Below are 17,171 nucleotides of genomic sequence, written 5' to 3'. Positions count from 1 at the left end.
GTCTCTTGCCAGAATACAACGTCTCTTGTATTATTATATGTTCCATTTTGCCCTAATTGAATCTGACTTCTGCCAACTCATGTTCTCAATTAGCCCCTGATTGTAGTCCCTGCTTTTTCTCTAAAGCTTGGATTCCCAGAGGCTGCAGCCGTGTGGATATGCTCTTAGGGGTCTTTCCTCTCAAGTAGCCTAGAGAAGGCTTAGGCCACATTTTCAAGTTTTCTTAGATGCTGCATTCTTGGGAGACAGTGAGATTGCCTTACCTGTGCCATTGCAGAGCCTTCCTAGGTGGGTTTGTCTTATTTTGTTTCCCTGCAGCTAGAGAGACAGGTACCGTAGGATCTGCTCACTTCTTGCTCACAACCCTCCCATGGGACCCTGACTTTTTTTTTTAAATGTGCATTGGTGTTTTGCCTGAATGTCTGTGTGAGGTTGTCAGATCTTGGAGCTACAGACAGTTGTGAGCTGCTGTGTGAGTGTTGGGAATTGAACCCAGGTCCTCTGGAAGAGCAGCCACCCTAACCTCCTCCCTCCCCCCTGCCCCCCCTCCCCGCCATCTCTGTAGAGCCCCTGGGGCCAGTCTTAGGCAGAGGAAATGCCAGGGCCTTGCCAGGCTGTAAAGCATTGCTCACCCCTGCCCCCAGCCCCTGCACCAGCCGCCCTGGCCTCCCTGCCCTTCCACAGACAAGCCAGGCATTCTCTGGACTGGGGGCTTTGGCCTTGCTTTTTCCTCTGCCTTGACTGGCCTTCCCTTAGACACCTACATGGCTCTCCACCATCCTCTCAATCTTATCATTGCTCAGCTTCGCAGTGAGATTCTCTACCCAAAGCTTCTCCTGGTTTAGTTCCCTCCATCCTTCTTGTTTGATTTTTTTTTTCTTATGTTTGCCATTGTCCTTTTTGTTGCTTTGTTTGTATGAAACAGGGCCTCACTTCATGGCCCTGGATGGTTGGAACTTACTATGTAGATCAGGCTGGCCTTGAACGATCCTCTGCCTCCCAAGTGCTGAGATTGAAGGTGCACGCCACCTTGTGTAGCCGCACGCCACCTTGTGTAGCTGCCACCCTCTGTTTTTGTTTTTGTGTTTGTTTGTTTGACAAAGGCTGTCCTTGAACTTACTGTGTAGCCAAAGCTGGCGTTAAACTCCCGATCTTTCTGCTGAGTGTGTGAGTGTGTACTGCCATGCTCCTGACAGAGTATACAATCTAAAAACCTTGCTTATCTGGCCTGAGGAGATGACTTGGGGTTAAAGCATTTGCTTTGCAAGTGTGAGTACTTAAGCTGGGTGGCAGCGCTGGTTGAGGCTGTGCATACCTTTAATCCCAGCACTCTGGAGGCAGAGGCTGGTGGAGTCTAGAGTTCTGAGTTCCAGGACAGCCAGAGCTACACAGAGAAACCCTGTCTCAAAATACCAACCCTCCCCACCCCTCAAAAAAAAAAAAAAAAAAAGCAAATATGAGTACTGGAATTTGGATCTCCAGAGCCTATGTAAATGCTAGGTGGTCGTGGCAACTCACCTGTAATTCTAGACACCAACAGCAGAGAGAGAGAGAGAGAGAGAGAGAGACAAGGGGCTTCCTAGAGCAAATTGGCTAGTGGGACTAGTGATTGGCAAGCTCTGGGTTGAGAGACCCTGTCTCCATGACGAGATAGAAGAGTACACAGAAATGTACTCAGACTTCAACATGCATGAACATACATACGTAAAACATGCATACCACATAACATGCATACGTGAAAATGAAAAGAAGAGAAAGAAAAACTTGCTTATATTCTGCTTTCTCACACTTAGAACAAGGTGCTTTGTTTTGGTTTTTTTTTGTTGTTGTTATTGTCGTTCCTGTGAATTATAGTGAGTCCAGGGCTCGCCCACGTGGACTGTGGGATCCAGACAGCAGGGCCTGTGAGGCCGAGGGCAGTGGGCTTCTGCTAATCTCTATCCAGTTACAAAAATTGCCCTGGGTACCCACTTCCATGAGGGCTTTCCTTTCCCTTTCCTTCTTCCCCTTCCTCATTTTCTTTCTCTTCTTTTCCTGCTGGGGATTAAACCTAGGCTTCTGGGATGCTCAGCACGTGCTCTGCTATTTTTATTTATGTGCACACAGTGCATGGGAGTGTGTGTGTGTGTGTGTGTGTGTGTGTGTGTGTGTGTTGCACGCGTGCATGATTGCCATGGCTCATGTGCAGAAGTCAAAGGACAAATTCTAGCAGTCAGTTCTTTTCTTCCACCATGTGGGTCCTGGGGATTGAACTCAGGTCATCAGACTTGGTGACAAGTGCCTTTGCCCACTGAGCCATCTTATCAGCCATGCACATGTTTCTTGAATTTTTTTCTCTTTTAAAAATTTTATTTTACATACATGATTTTTTTTTCATGTGCATGTTGTGCGTGTGCATGCCTGGTGCCCAGGGAGGCCAGGAGAGGGCGTTGTATCCCTTGGAACTAGAGATATAGATGCTATGAGCTGCCTTGTGGGTGCTGGAACTCGAATCCAGGTCCTCTACAAAAGTAAAGAGCACTCTTAACCACTGAGCCGTCTCTGCAGCTCCTTTTATTCTCTACTCTAGCCCAGGCTGACCTGGAGCTCACTGGGTAGACCATGCTGGCCTTGAACTCGTAGTCCTCCTGCCTCAGCCTCCTGAGTGCTGGCGGTACAGAGTGAACGAGTTCCAACTGGTCTCTTGATTTTAGGCAGTGCCTCCCAAAGTGGCAGAAAGACTTGGTGGAAGAGAAAGGGCCTTTGTAGAGTCTTGAGTGTGGCTGTAAAGAAACCAGAGGGCCCAGAGGTGAGGTGGCTGACGCTGCTATTTATAAGTAAGGTTCCAGGTTCCAGTATATGTTTCCAGCCACACTTGGGCCTTTCAGCCTCTATGTATGTTCCAGTCTGTCACTCAATTAGCTAATGGTTTCTTTAGTGCCATTATACATTGTAAGGTTCTTCTGGCTCAGTTTTTTATTTTATTTTATTTTTTTTTTAAGAAAATAATAGGGTGTTCTGTTCTCACTGGTTTAAATTTTTAATAGCTTTGCCAATTAAAAAGAACTTTTCCAACTGTTTATTATGAAATTCACAAATGTACAGAATTAAAAGGGTGATGGAATGAACACCCAGCGCTCCCCACCTTGATATCACACGTGACATTTCACCACATGCTTCATCTTCTCTGAATGTAGTGGATTAGTGTGTGATGTGTCTGTACATGGTGTGTGTGTGTGTGTGTGTGTGTGTATGCGTGAGTAGAAGCCAGAGGAATATGTCAGGTGTTCTGCTCCATCACTCTCTTCCTTATTCCTCTGAGACGGAGTTTCCCTGGGTCTGGAGCTAGGCTGGCCAACAAACCCCGCTCATCCTCTTGCATCTGCCCAGGGCAGTGCCGGGATGACAGGTATGCAGTGCACCTGGCTCTGAAAAGTTTTCTTCTAATGTTGTTGTTGTTGTTATTATTATTATTATGTGCATGGGTTATTTTGTCTGGATAAGTGTGTGTACCAAGTGAGTGCCTGGTGCCTTTGGAGGCCAGAAGAGGGTATTGGAACTACTGGAACTGGAGTTACAGATGTTGTGAGATGCCACGAGGGCTGAGAACGGAACCCAGATCCTCTGCAAGAACAGTCAGCTCTTAAACTGTGATGCCCACATATCTGACTTTTTTTTTTTCTTTTGTGGGTGTGGGGAATCCCACTCAGGTCCTCATGCTTGTATAGAAAATGTTCTTACCTGCTAAGCTGTCTCCTAGCTTCCTTTGTGCATCTTTAAAATTTTAATTAATTAATTAATTAATTACAATTTATTTGCTTTGTATCCCCACTGCAGCCCCCTCCCTTGTCTTCTCCCAGTCCCACACTCCCTCTCCCTTTTCCCCTATGCTCTTTCCCTAGTCTACTGATAGGGGAGGACCGCCTTCCCTTCTATCTGACCCTAGCTTATCAGGTCTCATCAAAGCTGGCTGCATCATCTTCCTCTGTGGCCTAGTAAGGCTGCACCCCCCAGGGGGTGCATTTTTGTGTGTGAATTACTTGAAGGCAACTTGAAGCTATTCTGACTTTTTTTTGGTAGCCTGCTCTCTCATAAAACCACGTGAGAATCTGTGCACATATTCTCACAGTCTATCCCACCTCTCCCAAGTGTGTTCTTACAGGAGCTGGACGTGGTGGCTCCTGTCTAGCCTTGGCCTGGGTCTATAAGCCCTTGGCTCCCTTGTGATGGTTCTATGGCTTGGGAGGTTTTGGGAAATTCACTGCTGTAAGCTAAAGAAGTCCCAGAGAAAGGTTGAGTGACTACAAGAAAGTTAATGATAGTCTAGACTGGGGCAAGCTGTACGTTTTAGCCTCTAGACATGAAGGTTAAGGTAGGTAGTGAAATTGGCAGCTTAGGAACTTCTAGTCTCTCCACAAGTGTCCCCTGCTGAATGTGCTGTAATTGCTCTCATTTGCCACTGAGGGAACCAGTGTGAAACTTGTGACTTGTAGAGTCACAGCTCTTTGGCAGTGGCATTGAGATTGAGTCCACAGTGCCTGCCCACACCTGCCTTCTCAGCCCCATGCTGCCTGTTAGAGATAGGAGGGGCACTTTCTGGCTTTAAATCAATCACATAGAAAACAGTACCCCCAGAGCAAAACAAAACATGTATCATTTCATATCTTCTTTTCTTTTCTTCTCTTCATTTTTCCAGCCAGGGTTTCTCGGTGTAGCCCTGGCTGTCCTGGAACTAGCTCTGTAGGCCTGTTGAGTCTCAAACTCAGAGATCTGCCTGCCTCTGCTTCCTGAGAGTTGGGATTAATCGTGTGTGCCACCACTGCCCAGCTTATTTCATAGTTGGAGTGGGTCAGGATCTGGAAACAGCATGGATAGGGGTGTCTCAAGGCTCCATCCTTCTTGGGCTGTTGTCATGCAAGGGCTGAACTGGGGCTGGGTGGTCTGCTCCCCGGTGGTTGGCGCATTCCGGTATTTGAAGTACTATTAGGAGAAAGACCAAACATAGAGACAGATGCAAAAAGGAGCCTACGAGACCAGGGCAGGACAGAGATTAAGTGAGGGAGAGCTGCTTTGGGGGCCTGGGGCTCTACCAGAGACCCTGGGGTTGCTTTGCCTTTTGGGTTAGGTTCTTTGTTTTTGTTTATTTTAGTTTAGATTTATTTATTTTATATCTATGAGTATTTTCTTTGCATGTATGTCTGCATACCAGAAGAGGGCATTAGATCCCATGGGACTACAGTTATAGAAGGTTGTAAGCTGCCATGTGGGTGCTGGGAATTGAACCTAAGGTCCTCTGGAAGAACAGGCACTGCTCTTGACTACTGAGCCCCCTTGACTCCCCAGTGTCCCCTTAATTTCATTTTTAAGATTTATTTTATTTTATGTATATGGATGTTTGCCCCTCTGTATGCATGTCCACCGCATGCAGATAGTGTCTGCATGGTGCAGAAGAGGGAGTCACATCCCCTCAGACTGGAGGTCCAGGAGGTTATGAGCCCAGGTCCTCTGCAATAACAGCAATAACAGCCAGTGCTCTCAACCTCTGAGCCTTCTCTCCAGCTCTCTGCTTGTTTGTTTTTCTTTTAAATTAGTGTATATGTTTGTGTCTGTGTGTGGGTATAGGTTGTCCTTAGAGACCAGGAGAGGGTGTCAGATCATCTGTAGCCGGATGTAAGCGGTGGAAAGGGAATTCAGGTTCTCTCTTAACTGTTGACCTATCTCTCCAGCCTCTGTTAGGTTCTTAAGGGCTGTTTCTGTCTTAGATTGTAAGCTGACTTAATTTTTTCCCTACTGGGGAAGAGACTGATCCCCCAGAAAGTATTCATATTTACTTCAGTGTTTGTGAAAACTCTTTATCTGTGCCTTGATCTGGAGTAGCAGTTCTCGACCTGTGGGTCATGACTCCCTTGGGGGGTTGTCGAATGACGCTTTCACAGGGGTCACCCAAGACCGTCAGAAGGCACAGATATTTACATCATGATTCATAACAATAGCAAAATGACAGTTATGAAGTAGCAGTGAAATAATTTTGTGGTCGGGGTCACCCCAACATGAGGAGCTGTATTAAAGGGTCACAGCATTAGGAAGGGTGAGAACTGCTGGTCCGGAGACAGGAAGGGTAGCTTATAATCATGTAACCACAACTAACACCTGACCTGGAGCGTTGGGCTGGGTGCAGGGCAGGTGATGAGGGAGACACTATCGTGAAACTAGTAGCTAGTGTGGGGGTAGAGAATGTCTCGGGAAACAGTAATGTCTTCCTCCCTGCCCAACATGAGGGTCATTAGCATTCAGCACGCCCCACCCCACTCTGCTCCTCATGCCACAAGACACATTGGAAGGGGCAGGAAAGCAGTGCCAGGGAAGTCAGAGTAGGTAAAATGGAGGCCTCTAACTGACAGAATCCTAACTTGTGCCCTTGACTTAGTCTGTCCACGTTGCATTTTTATCCCACAGTGGAGAACACGCAACTGACCCTGAACCTGCAGACGGAGAACAAAGGCAGTGTTGTCTCGGGAGGAGAGCTGACAATTTTCCTGGATGGGCCAACTGTTGATCTGGGAAGTGTGCCTAATGGCAGTGCTGTGACAGACGGTGAGTGCCACCCTGCTCCCCAGGCTGTGCCAGGATAGGGCGGGTGGGCAGAGATGCTGAGAGCTTGGTTGTTTCCAAGGCGTCTTTAGCCAGCCCTGTCTTAAAGCTAACTCTGCCTCTTCTCGGTCTCCCAGGGCAAAACATGACATGGTTTTCAAGGACCAAAATAAATGTCCCATCTCTGTATGTGATTGTTTGGATCGAAGGCAGAGTGAAGCGACTTTTTATCCCACATGGGCCTTGGAAATAAACCCTCGTTAGCAAATGTGACTCTAACTAAACCCTCTGGGGGGCCTGGTGTGCTCTTACGAGACAGTGTTGTCTGGGGAAGAACTGTGCAGCCTGGTGGAGTTACAAACTAGCAAAAAAGGATGGGCTGAAGCAGGGATAGTGAGTGTCCCCAGCTCTGACCTGTGTGTTTGGAGTATTGGTTGTTTGTTCCATTTGATCTAGTCTGAAATTAGTCGCTTCAGGATCTAGCAGGAAATTATTTCATGGACTGTAAGGTCTGAAATGGGTTGTTTCTCTCTCCTTTTTCTCATTAAATGTTTTGTTAGGTGCGATGTAACATAGAGCTTCTTGGGCTAAGCACACTTTCCGTAGCGTCAGGTGAAGTGTGACCTCCCAGTTCAAAGGCACGGTGGAATCTCAGTGGTTGGAAAGGACTTAGCTGTTGAGAAGTTTCTGCTCTGGGGCTGGAGAGACAGCTCAGCAGTGAGAGCACTGGCTGATCTCGTGGAGAACCTGGGTTTGGCTCCCAGCACCCACATGGCAGCTCATAGCCATCTGTAACTCCAGTTCCAGGGAATCCGACGCCTTCTTACCTCCACCACATCAGGCACACACATATGATGCACGGGCATACATACAGGCAGATAGAGAGAGAGAGAGAGAGAGAGAGATTTATCTTACACAAAAACAAAACAAACCAGGCCCTGTGCCGAGCTTTATTTTACTCAGATTGTTAGATTATTTTTGGTGTGTCTTGTTTGTTTGTTTGTTTTGAGGTTGTTGCTTTGTGTTCATTTTTTGACACGGTTAACAGCTCTGGCTGTCCTCTTTCTTTAAAATGTCTGTTATTACATAAAAGAATTTATCATGTGGGGCAGATGTATGGCGGTCAGAGGACAGCCTGTGGGAACTGACTCTGAGGGCTCTGAGGATTGAGCCCAGGTTGTCAGCCTTGGTGACAAGTGCCGTAACTCTGGCAGCGCTCGCTCTCCGGCTCTCCGGCTCTGCTTTAGTTTTCGCTGGTACATGTTTATAGTACTGGTTCCATGAGGCCATTTTCATCACCGTGTGAAATGTGCTTCACCCATGCTCCACCCCCCCCCCCCCGTGCTCCTTTACCTTCTCACCATTTTCTAGTTCATTCCTTTGTTCCCAGAGTTTCCCTTTCGCCTTCATGTCATACTTATATGTATAATTTTTAAAGATTTATTTTAAATTTTGTGGCACTTCTGTGCGTACACCACATGTGTGTAGGCGTCCCCAGAGTCCAGCAGAGGGGCTCTGGAGCTTGAAGTACAGATGGCTGGTTGTAAGCCATTTGACGTCGGTGCTGGGAAACGAACTCTTGTCCTCTAGGAGCAGCAATTGTTTTGAACTACTAAGCCATCTTGCCAGCTCCATATATGTATAATTTTCTGTTTTTTTGTTTGTTTGTTTGTTTTGAGATAAGGTTTTACTGTATAGCTCAGGCTGAACTTGAACTCACTGTCATGTTCGCATTGTGGGAAATGCTCCTATTCTATGCACTCACTTGACCCCCACACCTTTGAAAGTTCATCTGATGGATAAGGCAGGCTGCATGTTAGCGACTGGGATGTCCTTGAATGTCGTAGAGAAGAGACATCACTTCCCAGGTTTGCGCTCCATCTGGGTGATCTCACGTGATTGTCTCAATTCTTTATACAATTGAGTGGGTACAGCTCCCAAGATGTCCCTGTCCCATCAAATACAGAGGGAGTTCTCTGCCTGGTGGCTAGCTCTCAAATGAGGGCTAAGTTTCTCAACAGTTCTATCCTTTCTTATAATTAATCCCTTTTCCAGGATCACAACCACCTTCAAGAGACTCCAGTGGGACAGCTATAGCCCCAGAGCCCCGGCAGCCCCCCAGCACAAACTGCTTTGGTGGCAGATCCCGGTAAGTGCCCCTTGTTGGTGAGACGGCCCTAGGAAGGTGCTTGAAGCTATGGAAAACACACTAGCAAGTGGCAAGGAACCACACATTAGAAACTTGGAAATTTCTCTCCACGGATGCAGGCTGCTGAGGAGTTCTTGAGGGAGAACAGGACTCCGAATTCTTAGGAGAGTCAGCAGTACACTGACATTGGGGCTGGCTGGGTTGGCTTTTTGGGTAGGAGAGCACCTGTTGAACAGATCTTGACCTTCTCAAGGGCTGGTCAGGGGCTGCGGTGGTCACGATGTGTGGAGAACATGGCTCTTTGGATGTAGAATTTTCTGACTGCATTTCTCTTTTGGGGGGTGGCTGATGTTTCCCATGGTTGAAACCTTTTAAGCTGAGGGTCTGAGCTCATTTATACTTGTTATGCCTATTGTGGATGATGTAATTATGTTTACTATTTCTTCTTATAACCTGTATTAGTGCTCTATAGTCATTTCCATGGCAACTGAATTCCTAGGCAAGAGAATAGTTTTAAATGTATTGGAGAGATGGTTTAGTGTTTATTACAGTGTACAAAACTCCCAGACATTATCAGGGAAAGAATCATATAGATGTAGTTTGTGAATGTTGTCTTCTTACAGTGGGCAAATTGCTATTTGAAGAAAATACAAAATAGTGCTTTTGGGAAACTGAGTTGTGTTCTAGCTGGTACCCACAGCATCTGACAGATACCCTGGTAGAGGTCAGCTTTTGAACTGGTTTGTTTGCGGCTTTAGAAGGTTAAGGTGACCAGAACTTGTTGGCAGCTAGAGAGAGTGGACATTTAGACATCTGCCCTTTGAGACCATAGTTTCACTAGAAGCTGAGATCTATTTCCCCAGTTTTACCTCTCCGTGTTCATACGAAAGCATCTTACACTGAAGACCAGTCACATTTTCTGTGATTTACTATGCTAGGTGGCTTGTGTGTAATATAGAATTAGGGTTTGCAGGATCAGGACCTGTACTGTGCTTGGTATTGCACATGCATGTGTGAGGGATGAAGATCAGAAGGCCTTGACTTTCCTCAGGTACCTTCAGCTAACGTTAGTTTGAATCTGCATTTGGACAGTTTTTCCTCCCAGTGACGTTCTTACTGTGACCAGTTTAGGACATCCTTGTAATAGTTTTCTGTCTCCCTCTGGGACCTGTCTTTTTTGTCCTGCTATGACGAAAACCTCTTAGATTTATTAGCTCCCTTGCCTTGGCATTAGTAACCCCCCAAAGATTCTGGGAAGCCTGTCCAGTCCAGAGTCTCTGGTGAGCTCTGGATAGCTCATGGGCTGTGTCTGCAGACAGCGGATCCCAGAAAGGAAAGACAAATAAACTCAGGCGGGTGTGAGTCTTCTGGGAAGCCCTGGGAGGGCCAGGGGAAAATGAGGAAGCAGAGCTGACAGGGAGAGAGGGCCTCTGGGACCTGAGCCATGTTCTCAGTCACTGCTGTCCACTGCCACCCCTTCTTCCATGGAGGTGACCAAAGCTCACTTGGAGATGTTACTCTGTCACCCTGAAACAGAGTTTAGCACCTTTATGCTTCCCTTGAAATCTGACTGTAGTCTTGTCAGTGTTGCTGGGAAGGAGAAATGAGTAATTGTAAATCCGTTTCATCATTCAGTGGTAACAGACACAGGCCCTGCTTCCAGGGAGCCTTCAGGCTGTCTTCCGAGCAGTTGTGTTCATGGACAAGCGCCTGGGGCATTTTCAAGAAGTAATTATGGAGATTAGTACCATCTAAATATGCACATGGATGTCCTGATTATCTCTTAATGAAAGTGACGTTGTGCATTTCCTTATTCATATCTGTTTATTTTATAGCTCGTCATTTGCCATTTCTTCTGTAGGAGCCAAGGGAGAGGAAGTGTGTCCCAGAAAGCTGAGTAGAACTAAGAGTAAGGAGCCTGCTGTCTGCAGTGAACACACTGAAAGCCAGGCTCACAGTAGTCATGGCAAGGAAAAGATGGAAATGCACAATATCTGATACCAAGGACTTTAGAGCAGAAGGACACTAGGCAACAATCACAAGTGCTAGTGTGTACACACCTAAGTGCTTATACACCAGCACACCCATAGTGTGTACACACCCAAGTGCTAGTGTGTACACACCAGGACATCCACAGGGGTCAGGGGCATCCCTATAAGCAGAGTGTTCTGCATGGACAAAGGCAGGGACAATAAGAAAGGTCGGCTCACTGGGGGACGGGAGTCTTTTGGTCATGCTGCATGGACAATAATGGGAGTGGTCGCTGTAGCAGCCCCCATCCAACCAGCACCTGCCTGTGTCTGTTTGGTTTCTTTAAGAGCCGTTTTATGTTCTCAGCAAAGTAGAGCAGCGGCATAGGTGTTCTCAGGCACCCCCGCAGCCCACGATCAGCCTGTGTTGGAGGGGACACCAGGTGACACAGCATTGTCACTCAGAGGCCACTATTTACGCTGGGGCTCTGGCTAGCTGGTGTCCATTCTGTGGGTTCTGACATTTACGTGTGTGTCCACCGTTACGGGCTCATGCAGAGTAGCCTCTGCCCTGTGCTCCATTTAGTCAGCCCTCCCTGCTCTTCCAGACCCACCCTGGCACTGGTCTTTTAATTGTCTCCATGATTTTCCTTTTCTAGAATTATGTGCACTGTGGACCTTGTTTTATATTAGTGTCATTGACTTAGAATACAGTTGATTTCTGTTTACTACTGAATAGCATTCTGTTGTTTGGCTCCAGCACGTTTTGCTGATCTATTAGCTTCCGAAAGTATGCTGTAGTTGATCCTAAGTTTTGCTAACTATGAACACAGCTGCACCTAGCATCAGCTTTTCAGCAATGCAGCCTGTACTGCACAGAGCTTTCCCAGAAGGGAGGCTGGGAGTCTTCCGGTCACTGCAGAGGAGGGCTACATGCGAGTGTCTGGCCCAGTAAGTACATTTAAGACTAAAATCTGAAACCAATTGAGAGGATTTCTCTTCCTCAAAGAAATTTACACTTTACTTTTATTTTTTCCCTCAAGACAGTGTCTCACTTTGTAGCTCTGGCTGTCCTGGAGTTCACTATGTAAACCAGGATGGCCTTGAACTTAGAGCTCTGCCTCCTGAGTGCTTGAATTAAAGGCGTGTGTCATTACCTGGCTGAGTCAATCCTTTCAAGTCTCTACAGTCTAGATCCAACCAAGGCTCCACATGAAAACTTGCCACCCTGACTAAAAAGTAAACCTACTTCAGACCATTTGGACACCCTCCTTTCAGCCGCTGGCTTCCTGTTCTTGAATCTGTATGGGCCTCACCAGGATGCCTGGTGGTGATGGCGCATGCCCTTAATCCCAGCGCTTTGGAGGCAGGGGTGGATCTCTGAGTTCCAGGCCAGCCAGGGCTATACAGAGAAACCCTGTCTTGAAAACAAACAAACAAACAAACAAACAAAAGAATCAGCCTTAAGCAGTGGTAGAATAGAGATGAGGCAGAAAAAAACTTCAAACTACCTACGTGTAATCATAGAGGAGACTGGGGGATGAGGAGCAATAGAGGGGGCTCTCAGGCTCTTCAATTGTGGTGTTGTTCATGGAGAAAAGGAACCTTAGAGAAGGGGTATGTGTCACATCGCCTGCAGCATCGGCTTAGGTGCTGGGCAGGTTCCCTGGATGGTAGTGCTGCTTGGTTGAGGGCAAGGTCATCCTTCTGAAAGGAGGGAGAGGAGCGAAAGCTCCGCTTCAGAGACATAGTCTCAGACACCATGTTCCTGGGCACGGCAACAGGGCTGAGGTAAAGGTGACCGCAATTTAGAATGCAGGGCTGCTATTCTCGGACGTCTCAGCTCTAGACATTTGTGGCTAAAAGGGAAAGGTCTCAAGAGAAGCCAGTGAGCAGAGCGTGGGTCTTGGAGGAATGGCTCTTTAGTCAAAACTTGGGCAGCTTGGCGTGTGGAAAGATGAGAGCAGAGCTGACTGCAGAGGCCCTGAGCCGACATGGATGGTAAGAAAAGCAGCCATGCCAGCCGTAATGCTGGTGGCTGTGGTTTGGGGTGGTGAGGTCAGACCTTTCCTTCAGGGTTGTGTCAGAGCTGCGTAGCTCCCCTGTAAAGTACCAAGGTTAAAGGAGGTGGTAATTTGGGGTTTGGCTTAGTGACTGTCTTTGTGATGGCCAACTTAATAGCCTAAATAGAGCTAGCTACTTCTTTCAAATGCTAAAACAATTCTATATTTGAGGCCTTTTTTCCAGTTTGAAATAGCTAAAGATAACCACAGAACTAAAACTTAGAATCTTTATTGCTCTACTATTCCATGAAGCTATGTTGCCTTATTAGAAATTCAGTAAAGATGTTGATTTCAGTATTCTTTTGCCTCCCATCTTTCTATTTATTTACTGATTCACCTCACTTGGTAATCCGCCTCCAGCGGTCAGTGACACCCAGACTCACTCATGCTACCTGCAGGTTTAACGAATGACCCAGTCCTTTTCAGAAGCATTCTGTGCCTCAGAGCCTATGGTGGCAATCTCAGAGAATTCCTCTTTTTTCCTTCTAATTTCATTCAACCTTATTATTTTAAATGAAGTGGTACTTGGGAGGGTAAGGCCACTGTGAGTACCAAGCAAGACCTCATCTTATCGCTCCTCCTCAGAAGTTTGATTTAGTCAAAAAATGTATTCCATAAAAGTGGAGGACAGTGTTAAAATGCCATTCAAGAGAGGCTTCATGGAAAAAGAGCTGAGGAGGCATAGGGCTTAGGGATGGAACGTGGAAAGACTGGGTCAGGGACAGAGAGTGAGTGTGAGTGTGTCTGTTGGGTGGGGGCAGGGTGGGGTGCCAGGGATGTAGCCCAGGCCCTCTTGCATGCCGGGCAAGCTGTTTGCCGCCCAGTAGCCCCCCCAGACTCTTCTTCTTTAACACTTTTTCTCCTGAGAGTTACCTGGCTGGAGGAGTAAGCGCACAACTGTCTGCAACTCCAGTTCCAGGGGATGTGGCGCTCTCTCCTGGCTTCCATGGGCACCAGGCACACATGTGGTACACAGACAGACCTGTAGCACAAACATTCACACACGACAAGAGAAAAAAAGGAAGATAATAGCTTGGTAAAAACTCATTAAAAATATTATGGTAAACATAACAAATGAGACCTTGTAAGTTACGTTCTCCTATTTCACTTGCATAACACTTGAGAAATGGCCACATGGCAGGTCGGCAGTGGCTTGGGACCTGGGGAAGGAAACCTGGGGCAGTAGGAAAGCTGGGTGCACGTCCAGCTTGTGGTGGTAATCACGTCACATTCGCTATAACTCATCAAGCGATGCCTGGAAGAAGGATAAATTGTACCGTGAATACATTATACCTTAATTTTAAAAAGTCTTCGAAACTTATTTTTGTGTTTATGGTGTGTGTGTGCCCACATGAGTTTATGTGTACCCAGCGTGCAGATGCCTTGGATCTCTTGAAACTGGGTTTACAGATAGTGTGCGCTGCTTGATGTGGGTGCTGGGAACTGAACCAGGACCTACAGTGCTCTTAACTGCTGAGCCATTTCTCCTCCTCCTAATTTTAAGAATTGTACAGGAAATTCTTTAGTTGAATATTAGTGAAGCTACCTAGCTGCAGCTGCTTATTGATCCACTTGGCATTGATTTCTTTTTTAAAAAAGTTGTTTTTTTTTTTTTTTACATCTGTCTGTCTATTTGTCTTGTGTGTTTGTGTGTGTGTGTCCCCACATGCTTGGTTTCTTGTTCTACCCTGTGGGCTCTAGGGATCAAACTGAAGTCCTTGGGCAGGGCAGCAATTATCTTTACCCACAGAAATATCTCACTGATCCTTCATGGCATTCACGCCCCCATCCAGTTAAGGTCAATCTTTTCAGAGAGTCTTTTGTACTCTAGGTGGTATTTCTTATGAAAGCTTTTAACTGATCTTAAAACAAAAGAAACGCATTGGTGACCATTTGTAACTTTGTACAGTCAGTTGGTCTGGTGATGTTCTGTGTGATTCTTGGTATCTTTACACTCATTTCCATCCTTGTGCTTCATAATTTCTGTCTGTCCTGCTTGTTTGGTTTCTCTGAACAGTCAGTCTAAGATGAGAGCAGGAGTGTGACAGAATACCACTGTAATCCTAGCCTTTAGGGGGACCCAACAGAAGGATTGTGAACTTGAAGCCAGGCTGGCTTTTATACTGAGAACCTATTTCAAAAAAGAAGAGAGAGCCTTCTCAAAAGCTCAAAACAAGCAAACAAAAAGGAATTTTAGCTGGGTGGTGGTAGTGCACACCTTTGATTCCAGCACTCGGGAGGCAGAGGCAGAGGCAGGCAGATCTCTCTGAGTTCGAGGCCAACCTGCTCTACAGAGTGAATTCCAGGACAGCCAAGGCTACAACATAGAGAGACCCTGTTTCAAAAAACAAACAAACAAACAAACAAACAAAAAAAAAAAACTGGAAAAATAAAAAACCCAGCCTGTTGGTGAGTTGAAGTCGTCTTTGACTCATCACTTGGTAACTAGATGTTACATTCTGAGGTTGGCTGTGTGAAGAGCAAGCTGTGCCCCATACAGCCCCTAGGTGCTTATTTTCTATTAGGTTTTTGGTGACTTGTAGCAGTCCTGTGCATTGTATCTACTTGGTGTACTACAAATGGCCTTTGAAGGTGAAACATTTTATAGCAGACTGGGGACAAAAAGAAATTAATGAAGGTCCAAAGTAGGATATGATACAAATACTTGTTGTTATTTTTATTTTGTTTCTCTTTTAGGATGATTCTCTCTCTGTCTCCCTCTGTCTCTGTTTCACACGTGGTGTATATGTGGAGATCAGACTAGTTGCAGAAGTCAGTTCTCTCCTGCCACCAACATGGGTTTCAGGGACTGACCTCAAGCCGTTGGGCATGGCAGCAGATGCCTGTACCTCCTGAGCCTTCTCACTGGCCCGTTCAAGAGAGTTGCCATTTTTGCCTTTAGAACTTCGTGTTTATCACTTTCTTCAGGTGCCGGAGCTCACATCCGGGGCTTGGCTGAGCTGCTTCACACTGCTACTGAGTTGCCGTCCAGCGCTCCCCACCCCCAGTTTTTGTCTTCAATTAAATCATAATAGTTTTCTTTACTTTTAGAGAATGATGGACTAGAGAATCCAAAGGAATTCTTCCTCCTCTTCCTTGGTTTGTTGGTTTTCTTGCAGGAGGAGGTGTGCAGGGGGACTGGACTGAGCGCTCAGTGCCACGGCCAGGCTGTGTGCACCTCTTTCGTCTTTTTGTCTCTGGTGGAGCCCGGGACAGTGCCTGACAGCACGTAGCAGCAGCTCACTCAGTGTTTGCTGAGCTGAAAGAGCCTTGTGTTCTGTGCTTCATCTGCCGGGACTTCAGGGTGGGTCTTGCCTACTGGTTTACATTCCTTTGCGCCCCAGCTCTGAGGTGTGAGAGCATGGATCAGGAGCACGGATGGAGGGGACTTTTTTTTTTTTCTTTTAACTCTCTGGCCCAGGCTTTGACTCCCTTTCACGAGTGTGGGGATCTCACAGTCTACCCCATTCTTCTTGTTCATCTGGTGCCTTTCTTCCTGTGCTTGATATTTCCATATTGAACATTTTTCATAGACTTTTTTCAGATCCCTGCAGCTTTTGAGGTTGACTCTAGACTGAGATGAGTTGCCGAGCCTTGTTTCAGGAAAGAATGTGTGAAGACTAGAGTCTGAATCTACCAAAAAAGAACATTTCAACCTTTGCAGAACAGTCAGGTCTCCTAGGTAGTTGTCCAAATTCTCCAGTGCTTATTGGGCCTTGAGAGCCTATGCCTCCCAAAGGACAGTGGTCCCTGCACTGCTGTCTTTAGGGATGGCAGGGCATTCCAGAGAGATGCCCTGGGAATGCCAGTGAGATGGGGTGTCGTGCAGGGATTATGCTCATGTTCCTACCCAGCTGTATGTTTGAGGATTGGTGCTGCACATCCTCCCACTTGACGCTTTCTGCCCGTAGGCCAGGAATGATATGTCAGGTCTCTGGTGTGCTGAATCTCTGGTGTTCTCTTCTGCCACAGGCTGGAGAAAGCACTTTGCTTAGGGACGGGCCTTGTGTTGCTTCATTTTATATAAAATAAGAGTTCACTCTATTTTGAGTCATTTTGTGGAATGGCTCTCTATTGTGTTTGTATGAGGAACAACTACCATCTGTGAGGCAAGCCTGGTAACTTAAACAAAATATTAGCACTATGAATATCAAAGTGAGTCAGAGAGCTGGGTAGTATGCCACATCCTTACAATCTATGCTGGCTAGTTTTATGCCAACTTGACACAAGCGAGAGTTATCAGAGAGGAGGGAACCTCAATTGAGAAAATGCCTCCAAAAGATTCAGCTCTATGGCATTTTCTTAATTAGTGATTCATGGGGGAGAGCCCAGCCCATCGTGGGTGGTACAATCCCTCGGCTGGATTGCAGGGTTTGTAAGAAAGCAGGCTGAGCAAGCCATGGGTAGTAAGCCAGTATG

The 17,171-nt window shown here is 46.6% G+C and overlaps 1 protein-coding gene across 2 annotated transcripts in view; it reads left to right on the top strand.

The window, feature by feature from the left end:
* Window positions 1–17,171, top strand: part of Wwp2 (WW domain containing E3 ubiquitin protein ligase 2) — a 117,385-nt gene that overhangs the window by 40,018 nt on the left and 60,196 nt on the right. For both annotated transcript variants that reach the window (XM_021632831.2, XM_021632841.2), the window contains 2 exons: window positions 6,436–6,573; window positions 8,626–8,719. In XM_021632831.2, the coding sequence (XP_021488506.1) occupies window positions 6,436–6,573; window positions 8,626–8,719 (232 nt within the window). The remainder of the gene's footprint in view (window positions 1–6,435; window positions 6,574–8,625; window positions 8,720–17,171) is intronic.

Source organism: Meriones unguiculatus, chromosome 10 (assembly GCF_030254825.1).
Source record: "Meriones unguiculatus strain TT.TT164.6M chromosome 10, Bangor_MerUng_6.1, whole genome shotgun sequence".
Classification (NCBI taxonomy): domain Eukaryota; kingdom Metazoa; phylum Chordata; class Mammalia; order Rodentia; family Muridae; genus Meriones; species Meriones unguiculatus.
The sequence above is the reverse complement of the archived record's forward strand: the minus strand, read 5'-3'. Positions and strand labels throughout refer to the sequence as shown.